The 25186-nt window shown below is 35.8% G+C and overlaps 4 protein-coding genes across 6 annotated transcripts; 2 read left to right on the top strand and 2 right to left on the bottom strand.

Annotated features, from left to right (window-relative positions):
- Positions 1-3808: 3808 nt before the first annotated feature.
- On the top strand, positions 3809-7730 carry LOC125230492 (mucin-2-like). Of its 2 annotated transcripts, XM_048135661.1 has the most exons (4): positions 3809-4764; positions 4863-4909; positions 4997-5135; positions 5212-7730. In XM_048135661.1, exons 1-4 carry the CDS (start codon positions 4743-4745, stop codon positions 7242-7244), a joined length of 2241 nt encoding a protein of 746 aa, XP_047991618.1. In that variant the 5' UTR covers positions 3809-4742; the 3' UTR covers positions 7245-7730. The 2 variants fall into 2 exon arrangements, with proteins under 2 accessions (XP_047991618.1, XP_047991627.1); XM_048135670.1 differs by lacking the exon at positions 4863-4909.
- A 7110-nt stretch (positions 7731-14840) lies between these two features.
- On the top strand, positions 14841-16670 carry LOC125227738. Of its 2 annotated transcripts, none has more exons than XM_048132048.1 (2): positions 14841-14911; positions 15408-16670. In XM_048132048.1, exon 2 carries the CDS (start codon positions 15411-15413, stop codon positions 15759-15761), a length of 351 nt encoding a protein of 116 aa, XP_047988005.1. In that variant the 5' UTR covers positions 14841-14911; positions 15408-15410; the 3' UTR covers positions 15762-16670. The 2 variants fall into 2 exon arrangements, with proteins under 2 accessions (XP_047988005.1, XP_047988014.1); XM_048132057.1 differs by having other exon boundaries at positions 14873-14960.
- Positions 16671-16722: 52 nt separating this feature from the next.
- LOC125227750 lies at positions 16723-20858 on the bottom strand. Its single transcript, XM_048132067.1, has 3 exons — positions 20664-20858; positions 19934-20069; positions 16723-17211 (listed from the first exon to the last, which is right to left on the bottom strand). The coding sequence occupies exons 1-3, from the start codon at positions 20736-20738 to the stop codon at positions 17105-17107; spliced, it is 318 nt and encodes a 105-aa protein (XP_047988024.1). The 5' UTR covers positions 20739-20858; the 3' UTR covers positions 16723-17104.
- Positions 20859-21755: 897 nt separating this feature from the next.
- LOC125224586 lies at positions 21756-23566 on the bottom strand. Its single transcript, XM_048131435.1, has 4 exons — positions 23425-23566; positions 23301-23353; positions 22680-22815; positions 21756-21871 (listed from the first exon to the last, which is right to left on the bottom strand). The coding sequence occupies exons 1-4, from the start codon at positions 23438-23440 to the stop codon at positions 21756-21758; spliced, it is 321 nt and encodes a 106-aa protein (XP_047987392.1). The 5' UTR covers positions 23441-23566.
- Between the last annotated feature and the right edge of the window lie 1620 nt (positions 23567-25186).

Genomic DNA, 25186 nt, shown 5'->3' with positions numbered 1-25186 from the left:
TATTGAGTCGAATTCAGATTGTGTAGAATTTCGAATAGGAAGAAACTATACTGTACACAAATAATGACTGTACACAATAGCGCATGAGGCGCAATACCTATTGTGTGGAAATCGAATTGCGTAGAATTGCGAATAGGAAGAAACTATACTGTATACAAATAATGACTGTGCACAATAACGAATGAGGTGAAATACCTACTGCGTCGAATTGGGATTGCGTAGAATTGCGAATAGGAAGAAACTATTCTGTACACAAATAATGGCTGTGCACAGTAGCGAATGAGGCGAAATACCTGTTGTGTGGAACTTAGATTGTGCAGAATTGCGAACAGGAAGAATCGCTATTGTACACAAATAATGACTGCACATAATAGCGCATGAGGTCAAAAACTACTGTGTGCAATTTAGAATGTGCAGAATTGCGAACAGGAAGAATCGCCACTGTTCACAAGTAATAACTGTGCACAATAGCGAATGAGGTGAAATACTAATTGCGTAGAATTCAGATTGTCCAGAATTGCGAATAGGAAGAAGTGACATTGGCAAGAACGTCGCATAATCCAAAAATACTTAAAAAAGATTTTTTGCGGTTTCAAGTCTTAATAAATTATGGTACCTAATATTTTTTTTTGGATAATTGGATAGTAATTAATAATATAAGATAGACTTTAAAAAAATTGGCCAAGAGCGTGTCGGGCCACGCTCAGTGTAGGGTTCCGTAGTTTTCCGTATTTTCTCAAAAACTACTAAACCTATCAAGTTCAAAATAATTTTCCTAGAAAGTCTTTATAAAGTTCTACTTATTTTTTTGATTTTTTCATATTTTTTAAACATATGGTTCAAAAGTTAGAAAGGGGGGGGGACGCACTTTTTTTTACTTTAGGAGCGATTATTTCCGAAAATATTAATATTGTCAAAAAACGATCTTAGTAAACCCTTATTCATTTTTTAATACCTATCCAACAATATATCACACGTTGGGGTTGGAATGAAAAAAATATCAGCCCCCACTTTAGGGTCCCCCCACATCTAGCGTCTCGCGAACGTCGTCGCCTCTCCAACGCCCACGCGGCGTCGACGCCGCGCTCCCGCAGCGCCGACGCGACGTTGCGGCGCCTCTCGAACGTCGACGTCGCCCGAGATTTGCCTTTTTTGGGACATGCAGATTTCAATACCGGTATTTAATTTTATAATACCGGAATCACGGTATTTTTATTAGTAAGTAACAAATTATGCCAAATAAACGTAAACTACTCATCAAAAACCTTAAACTTCTGCATCATGACGGTCGCTACACGCGTAAATCTTGCTTTTGCTTTTGCTCTCGTTTCTCGATTCGACACATTCTCTGTTTAGTGTTTTACAATATTTCTATGAAATGACAGTTTTTCCGATGATTACCTAGATAAAGATACGTGTCAAGAGCATTCATTGAAGAGGGCCTGCCGTGAACCTTTTGACACATTTGTCGCACTTGGGAATCGTAAGTGTGACAGGGAAGCAATACGTCACCTTGATGCACCTACATTATAGAAATAACTTTTCAAAAAATTGGTTAAGGCATACGAACTAACATAATAAGCTACTTTTGGTTTACTGCCACTGACGTTGAGGAGGCGCGGCGCTAACGCGGCGTCGACGCCGCGCGGACGTCACTGCGACGTCGACGTTCGAGAGGCGCCGCAACGTCGCGTCGGCGCTGCGCGAGCGCGGCGTCAACGCCGCGCGGGCGTTGGAGAGGCGTCGACGTTCGCGAGACGCTAGATGTGGGGGACCCTTACATGTAGGGGGGGTACCCTAATGAAACATTTTTTTCCATTTTTTATCTGTGCACTTTGTCGGCGTGATTGATATACATATTGGTACCAAATTTCAGCTTTCTAGTGCTAACGGTTACTGAGATTATCCGCGGACGGACGGACGGACGGACGGACGGACAGACAGACATGGCGAAACTATAAGGGTTCCTAGTTGACTACGGAACCCTAAAAAGGGCCAAGTAGCCTATTAGGACACCACAGAGTAAACTATAATTATGTGCTGACTTTTCAGTGTTGGATAGTCTTTGACATAGTCACCTATAATATTTCATTACACTTCACTTTAGTTAACTGGGAAAAATTCAAAAATAGTGCGTCATACAAGTTCTATGCTAATTTTCGGTACCTGGCAAAATTTTTCGCATCTGAAACACATTTATTTTTTATTTATTTATCGACCAATCAGATACGGTTTTTAACCGCCGCCTCAAATCTCTCAAGGAAGGAGGTTTTCAATTCGTCTGTATGTTTTTTTTTAATGTTTGTTCCACGATATCTCCATCGTTACTCGACCGATTTTGAATTTTTTTTTCTGATTGAATGTATATGCATACAGATTGGTCCCATTTTTCTCAGAACCCAGTTCTGATGATGGGATCCCGGAGAAATCGAGGGATCTCCTCAAATCTGAAAGGCACACATATGATGGTTTTTGTGTGTTTTAAGAAACAGCATTTACGTATGGAACAGTGACATTTGGTGCAGTGGAACTGCTGATGAGGGTCAGAATGGAACTCCTCAAATCTGAACGGCACGCTTATAGTGATTTTGGTATTTTTATAAGAACAGCATCCACTTATGTCCAGAACAGTGACATTTGGTGCAGTGGAACTGCTGATGATGGTTACAACGAAACTCCTCAAATCTGAACGGCACCCTTATAGTGACTTTGGTATTTTTAAAAGAACAGCATACATTTACGTCCAGAACAGTGACATTTGGTGCAGTGAACCTGCTGATGATGGTCAGAAACGAACTCCTCAAATCTGAACGGCACACTTACAGTGACTTTGGTATTTTTATAAGAAGAGCATGCACTTACGTCCAGAACAGTGATACACTTATAGTGACTTTGGTATTTTTATAAGAACAGCATGCAATCACGTCCAAAACAGTGACATTTGGTGCAGTGGAACTGCTGATGATGGTCAGAACCGAAATCCTCAAACCTGAACGGCACACTTATAGTGACTTAAGTATTTTTTAGTTTTAGTTATGTTTGTTAAGAATATTGAGTCTTCAAGTCAAATTATGTCAAGCTTGGATTTCTTACAATCGGATTCATGAGGAATTGTTGAGGAAACTCCTCAAACCTTAACGGTATACGTATATTCATTTGTGTTGCCATCAAACAATTAAAGTATTAAAAGCAGTTCTAAAAAATACCTACACATTTCTACATAATCCAACATTCGCAAGTAGCTTTCACCAGAACCCCAAAGGCGGCGGTGTTTTTTTCTTAAAAATTATTTCAAACAATTGGTTGCCAAGTAATTCGATGTTGATACAACGGTGAACGACGCTATTAACATTAATTTTAACTTGAATGATGATATTTTTCGTCCATTGATGATGAAGATGATGACTCATACAAAAAATATTGCATACAATAGTGATATAATTAAGCTTTTCACTCTCGTAACTTTTCTATTAGGCCACTCAGCAAGCTTCGTGGCCTAAACATGGTACTCGACTGAAAAGCTTTGTATTAGGTATATCATGATTGTATAAAATACTATTGAAATCTGACGTAATGTGCTTGAAGCTAAGCGTAGACGTATGAAAATAATAAGGTTTTTTGGTAAGAAATCCGAAGTTTGGAGTATGGAAGTGCAATCTATGTTTACTTATAGTTATAAGTAGGTACCAATGGCAAATACGACGTCGATATTACAACTATTACTTTATTACTATAGATACTATCATTTGTAATGGCAAATATTTTACCTATTTAACCGCTGAATGCTTGGTATTGGCAAGATGTCTTATTTTTGATTGGATGACGCTCTTATATTTAATAAAAAGAATTGCCAAGCGTTAAGTTCTGTATATTTCATTCAGTAAAAGCAGAGGGCTACACTTAACAGATAGCTGTGTGCCACATTTTAAAGAATTAAATATTTTGACTTTTCCGTGCCTATACATTTTTGAAATTATGATGTTTATTAAAACAAACCCAACACTATTCAGGACGGTTTCCGAGGTATTTACTAGAGATTCCAGGTACCCTCAGAATCTATTTCCTGTTTTCGCAAAAACTGCCTTAATGCGCAAAAGTGTATTCTGCTTAGCTAGTAAGATTTATAACAAATTCCCTGTTAGTTTTAGAATGTTACCCTTAAATGAATTTAAACGTAAACTATTGACATTTTTAATTGATAATAATTGTTTTTATTCTATTTCTGAATTTTTGCTACATAATTTTAATGCCCACGGCCTGATATGAATTTCAATATTAATTATATTATAACTAATTATTACTCAATTTCCCAATTTATGTTGAATATAGTTACGTAAAATCAATTTCGCATGTTAGTATGTAAGGACATATAAATGAAGTTTTTGTACGCCATCAGGCGGAGTATAGTAGTGCTACATATATCATATTGTTTACCACCACTGTAATCAGTTTGACATATACTTACAAATAAAACACTTTGGACTTGGACTTAAAAGTTAAAATTGTTAAGTATGATTTTACTTGCGTTTTGTCAGAGTGGAATACCTACATATTATTATTACATTGAACCACTTTTATCGGTTTTATAAAATTGTGAATTGTTTACTTAACTGAAATTTATAGTTGTCATAAAAATAGTCACAATTGGTTTGGAGCATTTACATGAAATAATAAAAGAAATGGAGTGAAGTCTTGTAAATAGATTATTTGGTTTTGATATAATAAAACTATGGAAGGAAAACATGAAAACGATACTTTTAATTCGTAAGTGGAAGCCTTACTTTTATTTAATGTTATGTCTAGTTGCCATATTTATTCAATTAACCTTTGATACGTGGTCTGACTTAATATTTTTATTTCAGTGTATATTATTCGTACAAGTAGACCATCTTGCACACACTTTATACAAGTAGGACAAATATAATTATTAAATTTATTTTTGACTTTTTTAGTTATCGGATATGCATATAAAATCATTATTTGTTTCCAATTTTAGCCCGTTGATGCTTGCGTACAATCCGAAATTTGTAATCATACGTGGATTCCTATTTGCGGACAAAATGAAAAGACCTCAATGAGACGAACATTCGGTGACTTGTGTGATATGTTGGAACACAACTGTGATTTTAAAACAGGTTTGCCTCTTTTCAAATCGGTAAACAAAACTTAAATTTTCATAATATACTTAATATGCCCATAATTACTTTTCAGAATACAAGGAAATAAGCCGAGAAGAGTGTGTAAAAACAACCACTACATTAGCGCGTAAATCAATATTAAAACTCTACAGGGATATAACTACAGCTACATATACGAATGACGACGATGATTACCTTACTAATCTTCCTGTAAATGTTACAACGATGTCCACATTTTATTTGAGAGCGCCTGTAGAATCGACAGAGGCTATCACAGTTTTCAGTACAATCTCAGAAAGCCCACTGATTAACGTTCTCACACATGGGTCCGAATATCGGCGTCAAATCACAGATCCATCACCTCTTTCATTTAGAAAAAATGAGCCAATAGTTAGTGGAATGTGTACCTGTGGTGCACCTAGTACTACTACTCCTACGACTACGGTTATTTTGCCTACGGAGCCATATAAAGCATGCACTTGTTCCACGCCCACTAATACACCGAATTCTACTAAAACTACTACTCCGACAACCAATACAACTACTACTCCGATAACCAATACAACTAGCACATCGACGTCCGCTACAACTCCCATTAATATAATAAGTATTTTGCCTACGGAGCCATTAAAAGCATGCACTTGTTCCACGCCCACTAATACACCGAATTCTACTACAACTTCTACTCCGACAACCAATACAACTACTACTCTGATAACCAATACAACTAGCACATCGACGTCCGCTACAACTCCCATTAATACAATAAGTATTTTGCCTACGGAGCCATTAAAAGCATGTACTTGTTCCACGCCCACTAATACACCGAATTCTACTACAACTTCTACTCTGACAACCAATACAACTACTACTCCGATAACCAAAACAACTAGCACATCGACGTCCGATACAACTCCCATTAAAACAATAAGTATTTTGCCTACGGAGCCTTTCAAAGGATGCACTTGTTCCATGCCCACTAATACACCGAATTCTACTACAACTTCTACTCTGACAACCAATACAACTACTACTCCGATAACCAAAACAACTAGCACATCGACGTCCGATACAACTCCCATTAAAACAATAAGTATTTTGCCTACGGAGCCTTTCAAAGGATGCACTTGTTCCACGTCCACTAATACACCGAATTCTACTACAATTTCTACTCCGACAACCAATACAACTACTACTCTGATAACCAATACAACTAGCACATCGACGTCCGCTACAACTCCCATTAATACAATAAGTATTTTGCCTACGGAGCCATTAAAAGCATGCACTTGTTCCACGCCCCCTAATACACCGAATTCTACTACAACTTCTACTCTGACAACCAATACAACTACTACTCCGATAACCAAAACAACTAGCACATCGACGTCCGATACAACTCCCATTAAAACAATAAGTATTTTGCCTACGGAGCCTTTCAAAGGATGCACTTGTTCCACGCCCACTAATACACCGAATTCTACTACGACTTCTACTCCGACAATCAATACAACTACTACTCTGATAACCACTACAACTAGCACATCGACGTCCGCTACAACTCCCATTAATACAATAAGTATTTTACCTACAGAGCCATTCAAAGGATGCACTTGTTCCACGCCCCCTAATACGCGGACGTCTACCACAACTAGTACACCAACAACCACTAGTACATCAATGACTACAAAAGAATCTAATTTAGTCCATGGTAGAGCATGCACGTGTTCAACATCTACTCCTACAATAACAACGGGAACACAACAATCTACAACCTCTACAAGCACATCACCTAACTCTAGCGTGTCTACAGAGGTGTCTAGTGTAACGACAACAGATTCAACGCCATGGAAAGGGTGTGGACATCCTGGATGCGATATTGTGGCCACCTGGGCGACCACTGTCAAAGGTGAAACGAGAGACTATTTCCAGATTCTTAGAAGCAAATACGGCCACGTTCCTTTCAGAAGAAGGAAACATATTCAAACATTGAAATATGCCACTCGTTATCCTCCAGGATTTCGCTTTTCAAGGCCTCGACGTCGTTATCGCTTTCGTCCTTTGGGTCCTTATAAACGATTTTATGGACAACAGGTTGCAGGCTAGCTTTCATCTATCTATCACAGAATATATACTTTATGACGCAGATCTTGTGGCGTGGCCGCGTGGGAGCGGTAATGTCAAGGTGGGTAAATTAACTAAGCTCCGATTTTTATCGGATGAAACCTACATTAAGAGCCCAATTGCAACATAGAGATGTTGATATTTTAAATAGTTAAAATATTCATGCTTGGATTTTCATGCGTATAAATTATGTAACATTTCATTGTCAACTAATAGTGCTATTGAAAGTATATCATACAATCTTTAAAATATGCTTGCCATAAGAAAGTATACATAGCTTGTATGGCATAAAGAGAAATTAGAAATAGTAAGATGCCGTAAGATGCTTTTATATTCTGTACGATAATATCCGCGATTAGAAAAATATGTAAGAGTATCCGGTTTGACTGATTTAATATATAATGTGATCACTTTTTATGGGTAGGTTGCTTACATTAAAAAAAAAAACGAGGTAACATAGTTATTTATTTACAATAAAATAAATTTACGGAACATTCGACACTGTGTTTATTTTACTAAATCAATTCCCATCGGGTATTTCAAAATGTCATTCAACTCAATACAAGTTTTCAATTTAGACCACTGACACGTTTTCTAATCTGAAGAAGTATTTTACGGAACATATTATTTCTAAACGATTTTATTTAATACTGGGTGGTTTATGCACGCTTTACGATACTACAAGTGGGTATAAAGTATACTCACATGATCTTAGCCGTCTGACCTCGTTCGCATTACATTGAACTTGGTCAAGCATGTTGCCGGTTTAGGAAGTTCATCTCGGAGAAAACATCGTTGCGACGTGTTGACGCCACGAACTATATATATGAACTGGTGACGGACTAAGGGCCACTTGAACCAACGAAATTGGAGGGTTAACCCACCATTTTATATGGAATTCGACAGAGGATAGTTCACTAACCCTGAGTTAAGTGGTTGGTGCAAGTGGGCCTAATAATATTTATAAAATTCATGGAATCTTCTTAAATATTTGGCACTTAGGTAAAGCCCGGCGCAGGTTATGGTGTAATTTATAACCAGAGATCGGACGGATTTGCGACATTCTTAGTGACTTACGTCATTTTAATGACTTTTAGTATGAGATGACACACAAAAATCCGATCTCTGTTTATAAGTAAGTTGGTACCTACAGTTAAAGCTGCGCAGTTGATAGCCTCGTCTGTGCAAGGATTGAATTATCGTCATAATTTCTTAGACCTTTGACGTTTATAATAGTCCATGCGTCGGCGGGCGGGGTTTTTCAAATCGTTGCTAATATAACTTGGAATAACACCATAAGATTTCGCAAGTACAATACATAGGTATTCATATTATTTAGCACATACCCACCATGTTATATAAGTAAAAATAGAGTTATGATTATACATATATGTAGTTGAAATTATTGTTCGTGAGCAAAATAATACGACTACTTGGCTAAATATAACAAAATATAACTAAACTCATATAACAAAATTGGTTGCAGATAATATTCAATATAAGTACCTAAGTGACGTATAATGCATAATTTTATTGGATTAGCAAATTGGTCCATTAACACGCGTCTTTCCGGGTTTGATTTCCGATCACAACATATTTCAAGGTCTATTTGCGGATACGACGTAAATAGTACCTCCATCTGCTAAAAATTACTTAACGAAATCGATAAACGATGCTCCACGTTATTTGATAAAAATTTGACAGCAAAAGTACGCCATGCCAAGTTATAAGAATCAAGGGAAGAGGTCATACTTAATTCAAATGACACCTTACAAACTAAACAATCTAGAAACGATAACAGAACTTGCAGTTTTAAGCAGCTGTTTTGCGACATGCGATTTTATAATAAAAATGGTAACATACTTCATACACGCATTGTGGTCGTAGTCACTTCTAAAATTTTATGAATGAAAAAAACTCATGTATGCTTACTTATTTCTTTATGATCAAAAAATATTAAGGCAGCAGCGGAAAATTAAATTGTCGTTAGGTGAAATTAGCAGATTCTGTGCCATTAATTAAGCCTCAGACAAGTCAATATAATAAAAAAAAAAAACCGGCCAAGAGCGTGTCGGGCCACGCTCAGTGTAGGGTTCCGTAGTTTTCCGTATTTTTCTCAAAAACTAATAAACCTATCAAGTTCAAAACAATTTTCCTAGAAAGTCTTTATAAAGTTCTACATTTGTGATTTTTTTCATATTTTTTAAACATATGGTTCAAAAGTTAGAGGGGGGACGCACTTTTTTTCCTTTAGGAGCGATTATTTCCGAAAATATTAATATTATCAAAAAACAATCTTAGGAAACCCTTATTCATTTTTAAATACCTATCCAACAATATATCACACGTTGGGGTTAGAATGAAAAAAAAAATCAGCTCCCACTTTACATGTAGGGGGTACCCTAATAAAACATTTTTTTCCATTTTTAGGGTTCCGTACCAAAAAGGTACAACAGGAACCCTTATGGTGCGACTCTGTCCGTCTGTCTGTCCGTCTGTCACATTCCTAAATATCTCGAGAACTACTAATGCTATCAACTTGAAATTTGGAATAGTTGTGAACATTGTGAACCTGTATAAATAGAAGGTATAATTTTTTTAAATTTATTAATTTTAATTGTAGAAAATGGCCAAAATGAAAGGGGGCAAACTGTAAATTTCAAGTTACTAGGTCAAGTGGGGTATCGTTAGAAAGAGCTTAAATTGAACGTTAATAAACTATTTTTTATAATTTTTTTGTTGTGGAAAAAAAAAGAATTTTGAAGGAAAATGTAAAAAAAAATACCGTTCCCCCCCTTATCTCCGAAGTTTACCAACGAAAAATTATGAAAATTTTAGGAAACATTGGTTTTATGCTAAATATTACAGGAAAAATATAATCGTGTTTGTATCTTGAAAACTTTTTTTTTTATTAAAAAAAACTTTTCACATTTTTACTTTTAATTTACCCACCTTTGCGGATGTATATAATACTTCAAATTAATACGAGATGTTACGTAAATCATCTTCTTTCCAATAAAGTAAAAATTGTTTAAATCGGTTAACATTATAAAGAATAATCCCTGAAAAACCAACATACTATGGTCGCGCAAATTAGTTAGCGAATTCACCGAGAGATGGCGCTATACACAATAATGCTCATTAGTACCTATACTTTTGTCTTCTAGTCAAGTCGTTAGAGTTATGTGAAAACATGAGATTATTTTAACTGGGGAGTTTGAAAGTTTGTACGGAACCCTCGGTGGGCGAGTCCAACTCGCACTTGACCGGTTTTTTTTTTTATTTTTGCACTTTGTTGGCGTGATTGATATACATATTGGTACCAAATTTCAGCTTTCTAGTGCTAACGGTTACTGAGATTATCCGCGGACGGACGGACGGACGGACGGACGGACGGACGGACGGACGGACGGACGGACAGACAGACATGGCGAAACTATAAGGGTTCCTAGTTGACTACGGAACCCTAAAAAGGTACCTATGTCTCTTCTCAGCCGTAGTTGGCCTAGTTCACCAATCGTGCGCCGCGCCGTGCATCTCTTAAATACATCATTCACAATGACCTCCATACCGTTCAAAGCTTCGATACATTTTTCATTTTAATATAAACAAGAGATAACTTTGTTACATGTATATTGTCATATAACAAAGCAATGGTCATTCGGAAATTTATACAGATTTCACAGAAGGCTGCATCTACTGCCTCAGCTTAAAATAAAGCAACTGCAGCGTGAGGCTGCACATGCGTTTGCGCACTTGCGCAGGCTCACGTGATGCCGGGCAACGGCCATGGACCACATTCCCTGTAAATTGCTCCCGTTATCACCTCATTATTACTACGTTGATTACGGTAATTGTTATTATCTACTCTTATTAGATATCTGATAAAATAATATTTTAATAATAGTCCTTTCCAATTTGTATAATCAACTTCTGGGACTACATGCAACACAGTGTAAACTAACGCAGTCTCCAGGGCACCAATTCATATTGTTACCTACTCATTGAATAACGGTAATTAATTATCATTTAATACTAACCTATATTCATTAACATTAATGATTAGATTAGATTAGATTTCTTTATTTCATGATAAAAATTACACTATAAATTTGCTACATGTCAAAATTATGTTTATCTTCTCATCATGATCGTCAAAAATTACATAATAAATTCCAAATAAAAATAATTGTGTCTCCCATGTCATGGATGCTTTATAGTCTATACTGCACTGATGTAATAAAAAAATAATGGAACTACTCCTGGTAATCGTGTCATTGTATCAGTTGATTATGGTGCTCCCACACTGGTTGTTAAATGCTGTTATAAATGTTATACAGGGTGTAAAGTAAACCTAATACGGGCGAACCTCTTAACGGTGGTGAGTATAGGACGTAATTAGATAACACTGTAATTAGATAACACTGTGTGAACTGTGAGTGACCGCGATGGCATGCGGATCGCGCTGTACCTCTCACATTTATAACAGTCAGTGTGGGAACACCATTATACAGGTTGGTCCAAACCATAACTTAAAAAAATTTTTTTTAGATTGCTCACATCATGGGCTATCAGAATATACCCCATGTATATTAGCCGATTTTTTGTAGTTATTATTTTTTGTATTGACGTCAAGGTTTGGACCACTCTGTGTGTATTAGTTCTATCAGCGGAAATGGCATCGGCCATCAGTTAAAGTAAGCTTGTAAAAGGGTGTACATTTTAGCTTGGAATCGGCAAATACGACGTTTTGTCCACTAGATTAGTTCAGATCAGATAGCAAGGCGAACTACAGTGACCCAATTGTGAGATTAATCGAGTGCCGGCATTTTCTAATTGGGTTCGGAAATCGATTGCATGATAAATAAAAAATAAATTAATTAGGGCATGGGTACAGGTGTTGTGCTATTTGAAATTCATAGTTTCGGTCACTCTTTACAATCTTAAACAAAGGCCATGCCAGGATAAGCTAAGTGAATCTGCCCCAGAGAGTTTTGGCTTGAATTTTTTTTTATTGATTCGGCTTTGTATTAGTATCTAGTATGCTAAATTTCAGCTCCCAAAACTTTACAGTTTAGTAATTAAAAAAAAATGAAACGAAATTTAAACTTTCTTCGATATTTTTTTTTCTGGGCAGCCGATTTTGACGTTCGTCACGTATATTGTGCATGTAGGTAGGACAATTATATGATATTAATTTTGTGTTATATTGCCGTACAAAAACTTAAAAAAAAATCATTTTTTTTAAGTATTATCACGCAAGCGACACCTCCAGATTTTTCATCAAAGTAATCCTCTTTAATAAGCTACCAAATGAATATAAATACTTAATTTTATCTGTGGTAGAACAAGGTGTTTTTTTTAAATTTTACTCCCATACAGGCATACACGCTCGTTAAAACGAATCGCTGACAAACTCTAGAGAAACGTGCACGTTCGTCATAAACACTGGCCACTAATAAAAATTTAAAAAAATATATGATTATGTTTTTTTTTATGAAAAAAAGTCACAAATTGCGAAAAACATTTCTTATACAATTTGTATGAAAAAAAATTATTTTTTTTCCCATGGTGTTTTACTCGTACTGAAGCCAATCGATTCCATTCCTATTCAGTATCGAAAGTTTCTTTGAGCTCAAGTTGCGGTAATGTACTAAAGAGCCACAAATTGCAGAAAACTTTTTCTACATTTTCCCCATAACACAATGTATCCGTTGATTTGTGGGTTTTTAGTGCAAAGCTCGACGGTTTTTAGTGAAATGACGACTGGTCTGGCTCAGTCGGTAGTGACCCTGCCTGCTAAGCCGCGGTCCTGGGTTCGAATCCCGGTAAGGGCATTTATTTGTGTGATGAGCACAGATATTTGTTCCATAGTCATGGATGTTTTCTATGTATATAAGTATATATTTATCTATTTAAGTATGTATATCGTCGCTTAGCACTCATAGTACAAGCTTTGCTTAGTTTGGGGCTAAGTTGATCTGTGTAAGGTGTCCCCAATATTTATTTATTTATTTATTTATTTATAAAGCAAGTATTGATACTGGATAAGAATGGAATCGATTTGCATAAAAACAACTGTTCGTAAAAAATAGTTTTATTTTTGTAGATATGTAGGTACATACATTATACTATGGGTAAAATGTGGAAAAAGTTTTCTGCAATTTGTGGCTCTTTAGTACATTACCGCAAGTTGAGCTCAAAGAAACTTTCGATACTGAATAGGAATGGAATCGATTGGCATCAGTAAAACACCATGGGAAAATAGCTTATCCTGGCATGGCCTTTAGAGCATGAGAAGGTTAATTTTAACACGGTTTCACAAAATTTTGTTTCGAACAGTTTTTGAGTTACAAGCATTGGCATAATTCATCTTTCGCATAATCTGTTATAGCATAGTATAGTACGCATAATTTGTCTAGGCATATATTTGTTTGTACGAATATATTTCATGCATAAAGGTTATTCACCGAATGGTTTTTATGCATAAAGTATTTCTGCATAACATGGTTTGTCGAAATTTACCGCGCAGAATTTTCATCATAGGTTAATACTACTTACTGTTGCAATTCTAACCTAACCGAAATTCTTGACAAAATGTATTTGTTGAGGTCGCAGTTTTAACCTAACCAAACCGACTCTCTTGACAGCATTTAGTATCAGTGGATATTCTGATTTTAAGAAATATGCCAAATACAATTATGCGAATTAATTTTATTCATGAAAACAATCGGGGTAAACAGAATTTTGCGAACTTATTTTCGGACAAAGTAATATTCGTATTATTTTAGATTATGAAAAATAAGTTTTCTGCCAAATTAACATTCGGCGAAAATCTAAATGCGAAGTCTGTTATGCGAAAATCGTTTGGGACAATTAAAGTTATGCCAAATAGAGGGAACCCGGGTGGTCATTATTGGTCTATTTTCTTAAATTACTTTCTCTAAAATTACTTGACTAAATTTATTAAAAAAATATTTTTGAAATACTTATAAAAAGCTCTTTCATTTGATATGTAACACAATACATATACTTAGCTCAAAAAAATTTGATTTCTAATTTTCACTTTTACCCCCAAAAGTGGCCCTTCTTGATTAGGTTTCTTGATTTAAATACGTGTTCGTCTTTGGGTCACAGATTAACATACATATACATGTATGCCAAATTTCAAGTTAATCGGTTCAGTAGTTTTGGAGAAAATTGGCTGTGACAGACGGACAGACAGACGCACGAGTGATCCTATACGAGTTCCGTTGTTCCTTTTTGAGGTACGGCACCCTAAAAATATGGAGCGAACTCGGATTACACGCAATTAGAAGCTCATTATAATTTGAATGTTACGCGTGCATATCGTGTGATGTTTTCTGGATAGTGTTAATGTTAAAGTAGCAAGTATGTAAGCCAAGTCTGACTACTGTTCCCATCATATGGGCGGTATAAATAGCGGACCATGTTTAATAGGTTATATAATTAGCAATAATTGTTATTAAAAACATCCTTGCAAAGAGAAGATTTGTAGAATTCCCAGTAGGTAGAAGTGGTCCCGGAAGCTCGGCAGAAGGTTACCGCAGGCTATATAATAGTCGCGAAGCAGGCGCGGGCGCACTCAGTACGACTCGCGTTGTGACCGTGACTTTTGTTTTCAAAACGTAAGTGTTGACTGACGGTTTTGTTATAAGTTTGTTCGGGTGCGAAATCGTGAGTTTTGTTTGTATATTCTTGCAGTGTTCTATTTGACAGTGTTGACAACAGCTAAATTAGAAATAATTCCACTGCCTCTAGGGCACCGTCGTGACTGTGTTATATCTACATGTGTAAATACTCGTACCAGTTTAGGTCTAGTTTTTTATATAAGTAGCTATATCAATTCATGAAATCCTCATAACTATTATCTTGTTAATATTAACTGGCCAAAGAAAACGTTACTAATGAACCACAAACCCTTAAAATAAATTATGTATTTAAATAACATACTTTCAACTACGAATTTGATGATCTAATGATATTTTCCACTTATTCAGAATCATTCAGCTTGTATTTTGTATTTAACTAGAAATTTGAAAAACAAAACAAAAATATTTAATAAAATAATTTGATTTGTTCCCTACGTCGATAGAAATTTTACATTAGTTTTTGTAATTTTAGACAATGCGCTGCCTAATAGTCCTTGCCATCGTGGCCGCAGCGCACGCGCACCCCGCGCCCGTGCTCATCTTCACCCAGGCGCTCCAGCCAGTCGGCGTGGAGTACGCGGAGAACGCCGGGCCGCTAGTTCGGCCGCACCCCGCCGTCGCGCGCAACGCCGCCCGCGACGCTCAGCTGCCGCGCGAGCTGCTCAAGTCCGCGGACTTCTACGACAACCCAGCGATCGCTGAAGGCTTGGCCAGGGAGTCGTGGTTCGCCAACAAGGAGATGCAGGTCGTTGAGAGGGAGTCCGAAAAGATCCCTAGGGAGAGGATCTATAAAATTGTGAAGAGCGCTGGCTTCTTAGATCAGTAAATATTAGTATGATCGTGATTACATCGCTCTTAAGCTCATTATTTATGTTTGCCATGTTAATTACTTCCTTCACTAGGTTTGAAATATTGAACCTTACGTTAACTCACATGTCGACTAATGAGTTAATGAAGGTATCAACACTAATCTATCGTATTAAAATATCTTTATTACTTAAAGCAATCATTTGAATTATTTATCTTTTAGAATAATTTTAGTGCTTATTGGTTTTTGCCAGATATTCCTACGGCATTGAACATTTTTTTTAAATAGCCAAGAGTCAGTAGATAAGTAGTACTTATTTTATTTGAATGTTCTTTGTATTTTGTAAATATCGTCACCGAAAATATTTAGTAGGTTCGTAAGCTTACTATAGTTATAATGTATGTAAATATAATTACAAGATCATTTATAGAGACTATATTCTAAAGTAGAAAAAAGTATAAAAACTATTAAAATTAAATGTTATGCATTTTTACACTCCTACCAGTACTATACAAATACTTGATTGCATGCGCGCATATAATTTAAATGTTTATTTATAGTTTAGAAGTGTGAAGGTAACCATGCCCTTATGTTATTTGTTTGTCAGTTTCATCGTTGTATATATTTAAAAATGTAATGCGTTTTTATTTATATTGATTGATTATTGTGTATGTATAATTTAACCTCGTATTATGCAGGCATTGTAGAGAAGGTTGATGTGGATTAGAGGTATATTTTCAATAAGTCGTTATTAAATTTTTCATATGTTTTGAGAGTACCTACTATTGTGTTTAATTATGTACCTGTAGGTAGTCATACTAAAATATAATTCTAGTGATGAAAATGAAACTGTGATCTCGAGTAATAAGTACATTCATGTAAGTTATTGCTCTTAAATGAAATAAAACATTTTTGTGATAAATCAAATTCGTTTATTTATTTGTAATAGTTTGATTTTATTAAAAATATACATTCCTAATACGAGATATGGAGCAATACGAACAGGTATTACACAATGATTTTAAAAATTAGAAAATTGTTACAGAAAAAAATAATACAGCTGAGATATGAATTATTTGAGCTGCGAACTGAAACGTTTTTCATAAAATAAGTGATATTTTCCGAAATTCTGATCAATTGTCTCGTGTTTCCTGAAGTACCTATATACTTTTTTTTTAATATACCTTACTGCCTCATTTTAGCGTTTAGCATATTAAATTTTTTAGCATATTATTTTTTTTATGTTCCTTTGCGTTTACTCTAATCACAATGCTACTTACATATAGGTTCCTCTTTGAGCCATAAAACTACTTTATACTTAGAATTTAGTAGACCTATTCGTTCAGGTATGACGGATAAATTCATACTTTATTGATCCCGTCGCAACCCTCGCCATAGGTAGGCCTCTTGAAGGACCTGCCCCTCTTGCAGGTAACCCAACATTCATGAACTGGTTTTTGAACAAAATCTGAAAGAAAAATGGAATGAAAGACAGTTATAAATCGCTATAATACGTATGTAGATGATATTGATTATTTAGCGACTCGCGGTCCAAGTAATTTTTGTACTTGTTCTTCACATTTTACTAATTGTAAGGTAATTTACCTAGGTATATTGCTTATAAAATGTACCTACTGGTAAAATTGTCCTATTGGCCTACTTTGTGGAAACATTTTTTTTTATGAAAAGTGTTAATGGAATATTTTTTTAAAGTTCACATGTCAATTAATTGCGAGCAAATTATATTAACCAGGCACAAGGACATGTAACCATTATAATGAAGTGTAATCACACCAAATACAATTGAGATTCGCAAGGGCACAAGCTATTTATAATATTAAAGGGCAGTTGTACTACGGACCACAGTTAAATTTTATTTTTAGATTTTTAGACTTTATGACAGTGACTTTAATAAATATGTAATTTCTTGAGATTATGCCCATATTTTTACAACAGAATCTTTAATCCTTTGTGTACATACAAATAATGTCGTTTAACTGATACTATTTTGTAATTATAAATATTTATCTACTGGATTCGACTTTGAAGAAGATAATGTGTTGTGAGTAAATACGCAGCATTTCGAATATTTGTTTGTAGAATGATGTTTGCTTTTATTCTGCTAGCAAAACCTTGCATTACGTTAACTTTGTGGCAACAAACGATTTCACAATCATAGACATAGCATAGAAAATTTTTATTCAACATCACATGAAAATGTTACAAACAATGAAGTGTTACATTAGGATTTAATAAAGTAAAAAAACTTAAATCTAGACTAAGCATCTAAGAAAATGAGTTATACAGGTGAGATTAAAATATTCATGTGCGTTAAATAGGAGCTTGCCTCAGCATAATGTTGCAGCATGCTAACTACAACGCTGGTTTTCAGGCAGACCCTTGATATATTGTCACCTTACAGCTGTTAGTCGAAAACCGATTGGCTTGAAAATTGTGCTGAATGTGGAGTTGTGTGTAAATAAAGAAATGGTAGAATGGCATTTTGGAGTAGTGTTCGCAATAATATAATATATATAGTCACAAGATCGGAGTACGAGTAGGAAATAAATATAAAAAGAGAAATATTTATAAAATGGCAAAAACATATAATAATTTAATATTAATTTTAAGATACAATCAATATAAATATTGTTATAAATATGTCGGTCACATATTTAAATAGAGTGCCTGTTGCAAGATTTGCAATTGGTTTTAATGCTTTTAATTTTTTTAATGAAATCAGTACCAGCCACAAAAGTTGATGGCAAAATTAGCAAACGAGGATCCACAAGCGAATAACGCGAATGTTTTAGTATAGGTAGGTATATCATGCACAATTGCACATTGTACCACTTTATATAATCATATGATATAATTATGGTAATGAGCTTCAAATACTTGGACTCTTTCAAATAAATAAAACAATTTGTGGTGATTTAAATAAAAACTTACAAAATTTGTTATTTTTACAAACTTACTCGAAGAAATAATAGCAGGTAAATAAAAAAGTACACCTTGCCCGTAAAACGAAACCAGAGATTTATCTTAGTACGAAATTCTTTGCTTACTTGTGACGCGACTGACGCGAGTACAAAGAAATAAAAGCTATTTAATTTTAATCATACTACTGACGAAACATCACCGGATTATTCAGGCGTTGGCGCCAATGTGGGCGTCAGACTGTCCAGTATGAAATGAACTTAAAACCCTCTGTGAGTGCGTCTTACAAACACCGTATTTCATAGAGGTTAGAAATATTTTATGGCGGGCTTGAGGTCTTTTTACATCAGCTCATGGAACGGTGAGGAATGGGAGAGGAAGATATTATGATATTACAAACTACGACGTCATTCCTGTAACTGTATATATTGTAAACTCAGTTGAAAACCGAGATAGCTCTTCATTAAAGACGATATTTATAAACTTACTTGTTTGTTGGAAAATCTTCAAGGCTTCAATGGAAGTGAGTTTACTTTAGAATTTATCAAGAGATCGATCGTTTGCTTCTGACAAGTTTCTGGTTAGTACCCATCCATTCATCAGACAGTCATATATCTTTCTAGCTATTATGCGTGTATGCAAATATTAGGTAGGTAGGTACAGATGTAGTACGAAAAGGGTTCGTCCTTCATATTTTTCATATATTTATCATGCTAGTTCAGTCAATATCAGTACATCTTGTACTGAGACTGACTGAAATAACATGACACGTTCGTACGTATCCGTAACATACAACATATGAAGCCAAATCCTTTCGCACTAGATCTGTACCTATATTAAATACACCTATAAGTTATATATATACCTATGAAATACTTATGTTTACCAAATTGCTGCGACCTTCCCTGAAAACCCTAAAACACACGGTAGTAAATAATCAATTAAGCATACGGCCTGCCTGATGTTAAGCAGTCACTGTAGCCTTTAGACGTCTGCAACTCCGGTCATGCGCGTTGCTGACGCTCTAGAAACCTATCTCGTTCTTAAAGATGATTTGAACTAGGAAAAAACCTCGGCTGGGACCATACCCAGTCGGAGCGTCCACGGGAGGGAATGCCTCTTAAACCTCACAGTGAGCGACCATTGGGGCTCCAAGTCGTGAGGATGTCGACGGCGAGAGATGCAGTGATAGAAAGTGGCCGTTGGCATATTGTCAAATAGTTCTTAGTAGTTATAGCATATTATATTACCTTTCTTGCTGTCGCAGTTGAACTCGTGCATGTCGCAGGTGTCGATGAAGGTCCGCAGCTCGCCGCACGAGTCGATGCCGCACATCGGCACCTGGTCGTGACGGCAGATGTCCGCTATCTTACACTCCTCCTCCAACTGCCAGACAATGTTGTACATAATTAAACATTTTAGAGTAACACTGTAACTAACGTGGCTCAAGGTCACTACTGCCCAAAGAGGGTCTTGACCTCCTAAATAAAAAACGCCACTTTTCCGATCCTACGCCGCATTCTGCCAATTGTCGGATCGAAGCTGCCACAGATCAGCTTCAAAGCCCACCGGGAGTCACTAGTCGATTTTCTCAAGTGAAACATATGCAATTGGCTGTTATTAATGAAATCGAGTTGGATTCATATTAATGCAGTTTGAGGTCTCAAGTGTTTTGAAACCGTGGTTCATCCGAAGAGAGCGCTTCGGGATGAATCCCAATGGAGTCGATGTGTCTAGACGAGGTGCTCTATATCTATCTATAAATCTCTAATAAACTTCATAATTATTGTTTGTTCTCGTCAGGCAGACGACATTCTCAAGATTGCGGGTCATAAGATTGGCTAAAGGGACTGTCAAATTGTCAATATAATTGAATCGTATAATACTGCCAAATTGTATTTATTTCTATACTTACTAAAAATATTACGCATTATTCTATAAAATAACTTCAAGTATTAAAAATACTTATAGGTTTTGTACCTTAGCTTTTTCAATATGTGTGTTGCAACGCTGAATTATCAATATACAACATAACAGCTGAAGCAAAGCTTGCATTTCTGCTCATGTGCTCTTCATGTTTATTTTTCGTTTTACAAATGTTTACTTTTCCGTCGCGGTCTCAGTCCGATCATGGCGGTGAAGTTATCGGTGGTAATAAAATATACTACTTCAAAACTTTTGCATGTGCTAACTGACGTCGCAATTTTATATCAAAAATATGTTATATATGCAGAATAACTAGAATTTGCCAGCGTCATGCCATACATTATTGGTATTCCAAGTTACTTTTGAGTACCGATTGCCAAACCAATACACCTAATACAATATAGGAAATTTTATATCTTACCAATTTGATGATAGTACATTTCGAAGCTGCTGGTGGAACAAAAATATTAGCAGGGTCCATGGTTTTTGTGATCTCAGTATGACCTACACACACACACACACACACACACACACACACACACCGTAATTTATTGTAGACCATTAAAAATATTTTTCACCTCACTAGCTCGGAAAGGACTTTTTTATTCTTTAAAAACAGATAGCAAAATCGCATTTTATCCACAAGAGTGCAAAGAATATTTGAAATCCGAACGTGTCATTAGTTACTTTTTTAAAATATAATTTCTTGTAAAGGCATGTCCCAGACAGGACAATTTTCTCCTGTGCTTAAATTGTCATATCATAATTTATTGTAGCAAATTGACTTATTTCTGTGCAATTACCAGTTGTTTTTATTAAAAATATTTTGTATATTGAAAAGCCTTGGTTTTGCTCTATTCAATAAAATAAAACGCGTTCTAACTATTAGCAATAGTTTACATCCAAATCATCCAATCATAATATCAGAGTTGTATAGAAGCAGCCAAGGTGTATTCGAATATCTGAATATACCTCTTTGATACGTATCTTTTGTAACTACCTAATTCAATTATTTTGATATTGATATCCAGTCCCATGATGGTTTAAATTTACTAGGCGTTGGCTTTTTTAAACGTTTTCTCAGGACTCAGACAAGTAGTATTTAACAAGTTGTTGCGTTCATGGTGAGAATAAAAGTCAAGAGGATTAAATTCTAGCATTTTTATTATCTATATTGCAGTTGGCGTTAAACTCGGGTTTCTTGAAGGAGCGTCCGCGCTTGCACGTCACCCAGCACTCGTGGATCGGTCGACTTTTGTAATCTGGAACGTTCGTTTTGTATTTAGTTATTTTATTATTTATATTTTTTATTTTATTTTAAAATGGGCTTACTCTTGGCCACAGACTAGCCAAAGGCAAAGCCGTGGCCTACGATGGACTGAGATCGCCCAGAAGATGCCTGGCCCCGTATTCGAATGGCATTTCTACGACGCGAAACGTAAATGAAACGCCGCGAAAGATAGTCTGGCTCAGTTGCACCAATACGCAAGAGCGATAGAGATAGATCTACGAGCGTTTCGTTTCGTGAGCGTTTGTGCATTCGGCTACGCACACAGTTCACCCTTCACATACTTTATAATTAATTACTGCAACTGTAACGTAGAGAGTGTATAGTTTCGATCTAAAAATATTTTAAGCATATGCAATGGCTTACGACGAACGTCTTCGTAGCATTTCACGAGTAGTCGATTCTAGCGTTATCCCCATTTGTAGAGGTATCTATAGAGGTACAATACAAACAGAGGGTCCGGGCACGGTACGTTGAGCATTTACATATAAACTCATAGATAACCTACGTAAATGAAAGCGATTTTAGGTGTTAAAGGCCTTAAAATTTACCTTAAACAAGTCCATGGGAAAAGTGGATATAAAAGGCGATGAAAGGCCAGTCCTACTTAATTCCTTTGGAAAAAGACAAAGCGCGATTTCAGACCAGACTGGGACTGGGAAAAGTAGTGTCGTACGAATACAGAACTGCAAATTTTATGCGGAGAAAAGAGTCGTGGACTGTACCTACTAAGTTAATGTTACTGGACTTGTTTCTCTGCACAGAATTTTGTTGGAACCTACCTCTCTTGCTGTCGCAGTTGAATTCGTGCATGTCGCAGGTGTCTATGAAGGTGCGCAGCTCCCCGCAAGAGTCGATACCGCACATCGGCACCTTGTCGTGGATGCACAGATCGGCGATCTTGCATTCTTCCTCGTGCTATATGAACAGGTATTCGTTAGCCTGTGCTGTATTGTTATTAAATTCAGAGGTATTTATTATTTACTCTGCAATGGTACAGTTAAGTGCACAACACAAATAATCAGTGGGGAGTTGGATGAATTCTATGGTGTAGAAGACATGGGATTTGGCTCATTACTTAACTAACGCTCGAGTCTAAGATATTGTGCATAGTTGGTTTGGTATAGGCACATTTCTCGATATTTGTTAAAATTTACTTGGCAAAAAAAAAAAAAACATTTTTTTTGCATGTTTTAGTTCATTGCCGAGGCATCTATGTCCTAAATAGATTTCATTTAAATCGGAACATTTCATTTTTTGCGCGTTTGCATTTGTGACGCGTTGTAATGAAATAATGTGTCCATCTATTATTACGAGAATTATATGATATACCTACATTCATAGTAAGTAGTTGTTCGATCTCATCCAAACTTAAATACACCTAAAGAAAATTCTTTTCGTACCTTTATAGTTTCACTGTGAGCGATGACAGTAGGAGCGAGATATATTATTATTGCTGAAAACAGAAAAACACTTCTGACATTAAATTCTGCAGTAAGTTCGTCGTACTTCAGGTTACCTACTTACCTAATAATATGACCATAGCTCAGCTTCATAATATTATTGATCATTAAGTTATAATGCCCATACAACACGTACAACTCATAACTGTAGTGAAAAGTTGCAAATACAAGTTTATTCCATTTCAGTGCTAATAAAAACTTACGATCTGCAAGTAAATCATTTTCTATTGCGTTATACGTCTCTATTTCACTTCGCATTTTTATTGCATTTGAAATCATAGACGGCGATAGCTGCAAGGGTGCAAAGATTGCACGTCTATATTGTCAATCGATGAGTTTGTTCGAGAAAGGGTCCCACTTTACTCGTCGTCTTTTATTTCTATCTAGTTTATTTGCCATTCTCCGACTTTTCACAGATAAGGGAGCAGGAAGTATATTAATTTATTGAGGGTTATTAAAACTCATTTCATGAAATCAGTCAATTTATCCGTTAACTGAAAACAGATCGGAATGGAAAGACATTAGAACAGCCAGCAGTATCAATTGAAAAGCGAACACAGTTTTCCGATATATTATCAACATGAGTTTATATTATCTCTAATAATTTTAGACACCTCATCTGCATTGTTAGTACGTGTAGGTACTGCTGCTGGCTGTACCTACGGTTGTCACTGTGAGGAAGCGTAGCGAAGGCTATTATACTCGCGGCAATTTACTAGAAAAGCGTATCACCGCTCCTAATTTCATCAGGAGCGCTTAATAACTCTAAATCACATTCTATGATGCGTACGAAGACTTAATAGTTTTGATCCTTGGCTAAACCATTATCTTTAATTTTACAACTAAACGGATCTTTATCTTCTTCTTCCTTGCGTTATCCCGGCATTTGCCACGGCTCATGGGAGCGTGGGGTCCGCTTTGACAGCTAATCCCAAGATTTGGCGTAGGCGCTAGTTTTACGAAAGCGACTGCCATCTGACCTTCCAACTCGAAGGGTAACTAGACCTTATTGGAATTAGTAGCAATACAATTTTTAGTTAGACCTTATTATATAAGTAATTTATTATAAATAAATAAACGTCTGACGTAATAATACTTTATTTTTAACTAAAGTATACCTAAAAGTTTTTTGGATGTTCTTCAGCACAGTACTCTTGGATTCTATGACCTATTTACAGATAATGCAAAGACAATAAATAATGCGTCCCGGGAAGACTGAAGTAGGGAGCTTTGTCTTCAGTTATCCGTAACCCTTGAATCAAAGTCAAACTGTAAAGTTATTAGTTAGGGGTCACGTGTAATTACTAAAATCGCTGTCAATAGAAATTGTCAACAATGTAAACAAACCATTATATAAAATATCAATATTCTAGCACAATTTTATTATTTTAAAGGTTGAGGATCATAATGTGATATGAATTGATTAAATAACACATGGATTTAGCCAGTATCTGATGAGTTAGAATGGAAATTAAAGACATTTTGACTGCAAGGTTTGTTTACATTGTTCACAAGTTCTATTGACGGCGACTTTAAATAAGCACGCGCTCAGTCACGTGCGGCCTAGGTACAAGTGACCTTTGAATTTCCCAGGTTTTCATTTGATCCAGCTCTGATGTGGGCGTTTCTGTTTAATACAGTAGGTAATTCAACTCGAGCGTTAACCTGATTTAGCAAATGTTAACAGGAAATGTTATTGTGTTGTTTAATTTTATACTAAATATTTATACCTATTTAAGTAAAGACAGATAACTTTCTCAAGCTTTAATAGAAATGGTACGTATTATAACTTCCAGTGACATGCGATTTCGTAACTTAAAATGAGC

Source organism: Leguminivora glycinivorella, chromosome 1, assembly GCF_023078275.1.
Source record: "Leguminivora glycinivorella isolate SPB_JAAS2020 chromosome 1, LegGlyc_1.1, whole genome shotgun sequence".
In the NCBI taxonomy this organism is placed as follows: Eukaryota; Metazoa; Arthropoda; class Insecta; order Lepidoptera; family Tortricidae; genus Leguminivora; species Leguminivora glycinivorella.
This window is presented reverse-complemented; position numbering and strand designations above follow the sequence as displayed.

Excerpts from the sequence above, each read along its gene's own strand:
- LOC125230492 (XM_048135661.1), top strand. The coding sequence starts at position 4,743 with ATGAAAACGATACTTTTAATTC. Across the intron at positions 4,765-4,862 it reads GAAAACGATACTTTTAATTC|TGTATATTATTCGTACAAGT; the intron begins GTAAGTGGAAGC and ends TTTTTATTTCAG. Across the intron at positions 4,910-4,996 it reads CTTGCACACACTTTATACAA|CCCGTTGATGCTTGCGTACA; the intron begins GTAGGACAAATA and ends TTCCAATTTTAG.
- LOC125227738 (XM_048132048.1), top strand. The coding sequence starts at position 15,411 with ATGCGCTGCCTAATAGTCCTTGCCATCGTGGCCGCAGCGCACGCGCAC.
- LOC125227750 (XM_048132067.1), bottom strand. The coding sequence starts at position 20,738 with ATGCAAGCTTTGCTTCAGCTGTTATGTTGTATATTGATAATTCAGCGT. Across the intron at positions 20,070-20,663 it reads CACATATTGAAAAAGCTAAG|TTGGAGGAGGAGTGTAAGAT; the intron begins GTACAAAACCTA and ends ATTGTCTGGCAG. Across the intron at positions 17,212-19,933 it reads CAACTGCGACAGCAAGAAAG|ATTTTGTTCAAAAACCAGTT; the intron begins GTAATATAATAT and ends TTTTTCTTTCAG.
- LOC125224586 (XM_048131435.1), bottom strand. Across the intron at positions 22,816-23,300 it reads CTCACAGTGAAACTATAAAG|CACGAGGAAGAATGCAAGAT; the intron begins GTACGAAAAGAA and ends CTGTTCATATAG. Across the intron at positions 21,872-22,679 it reads CAACTGCGACAGCAAGAGAG|ATTACAAAAGTCGACCGATC; the intron begins GTAGGTTCCAAC and ends CGAACGTTCCAG.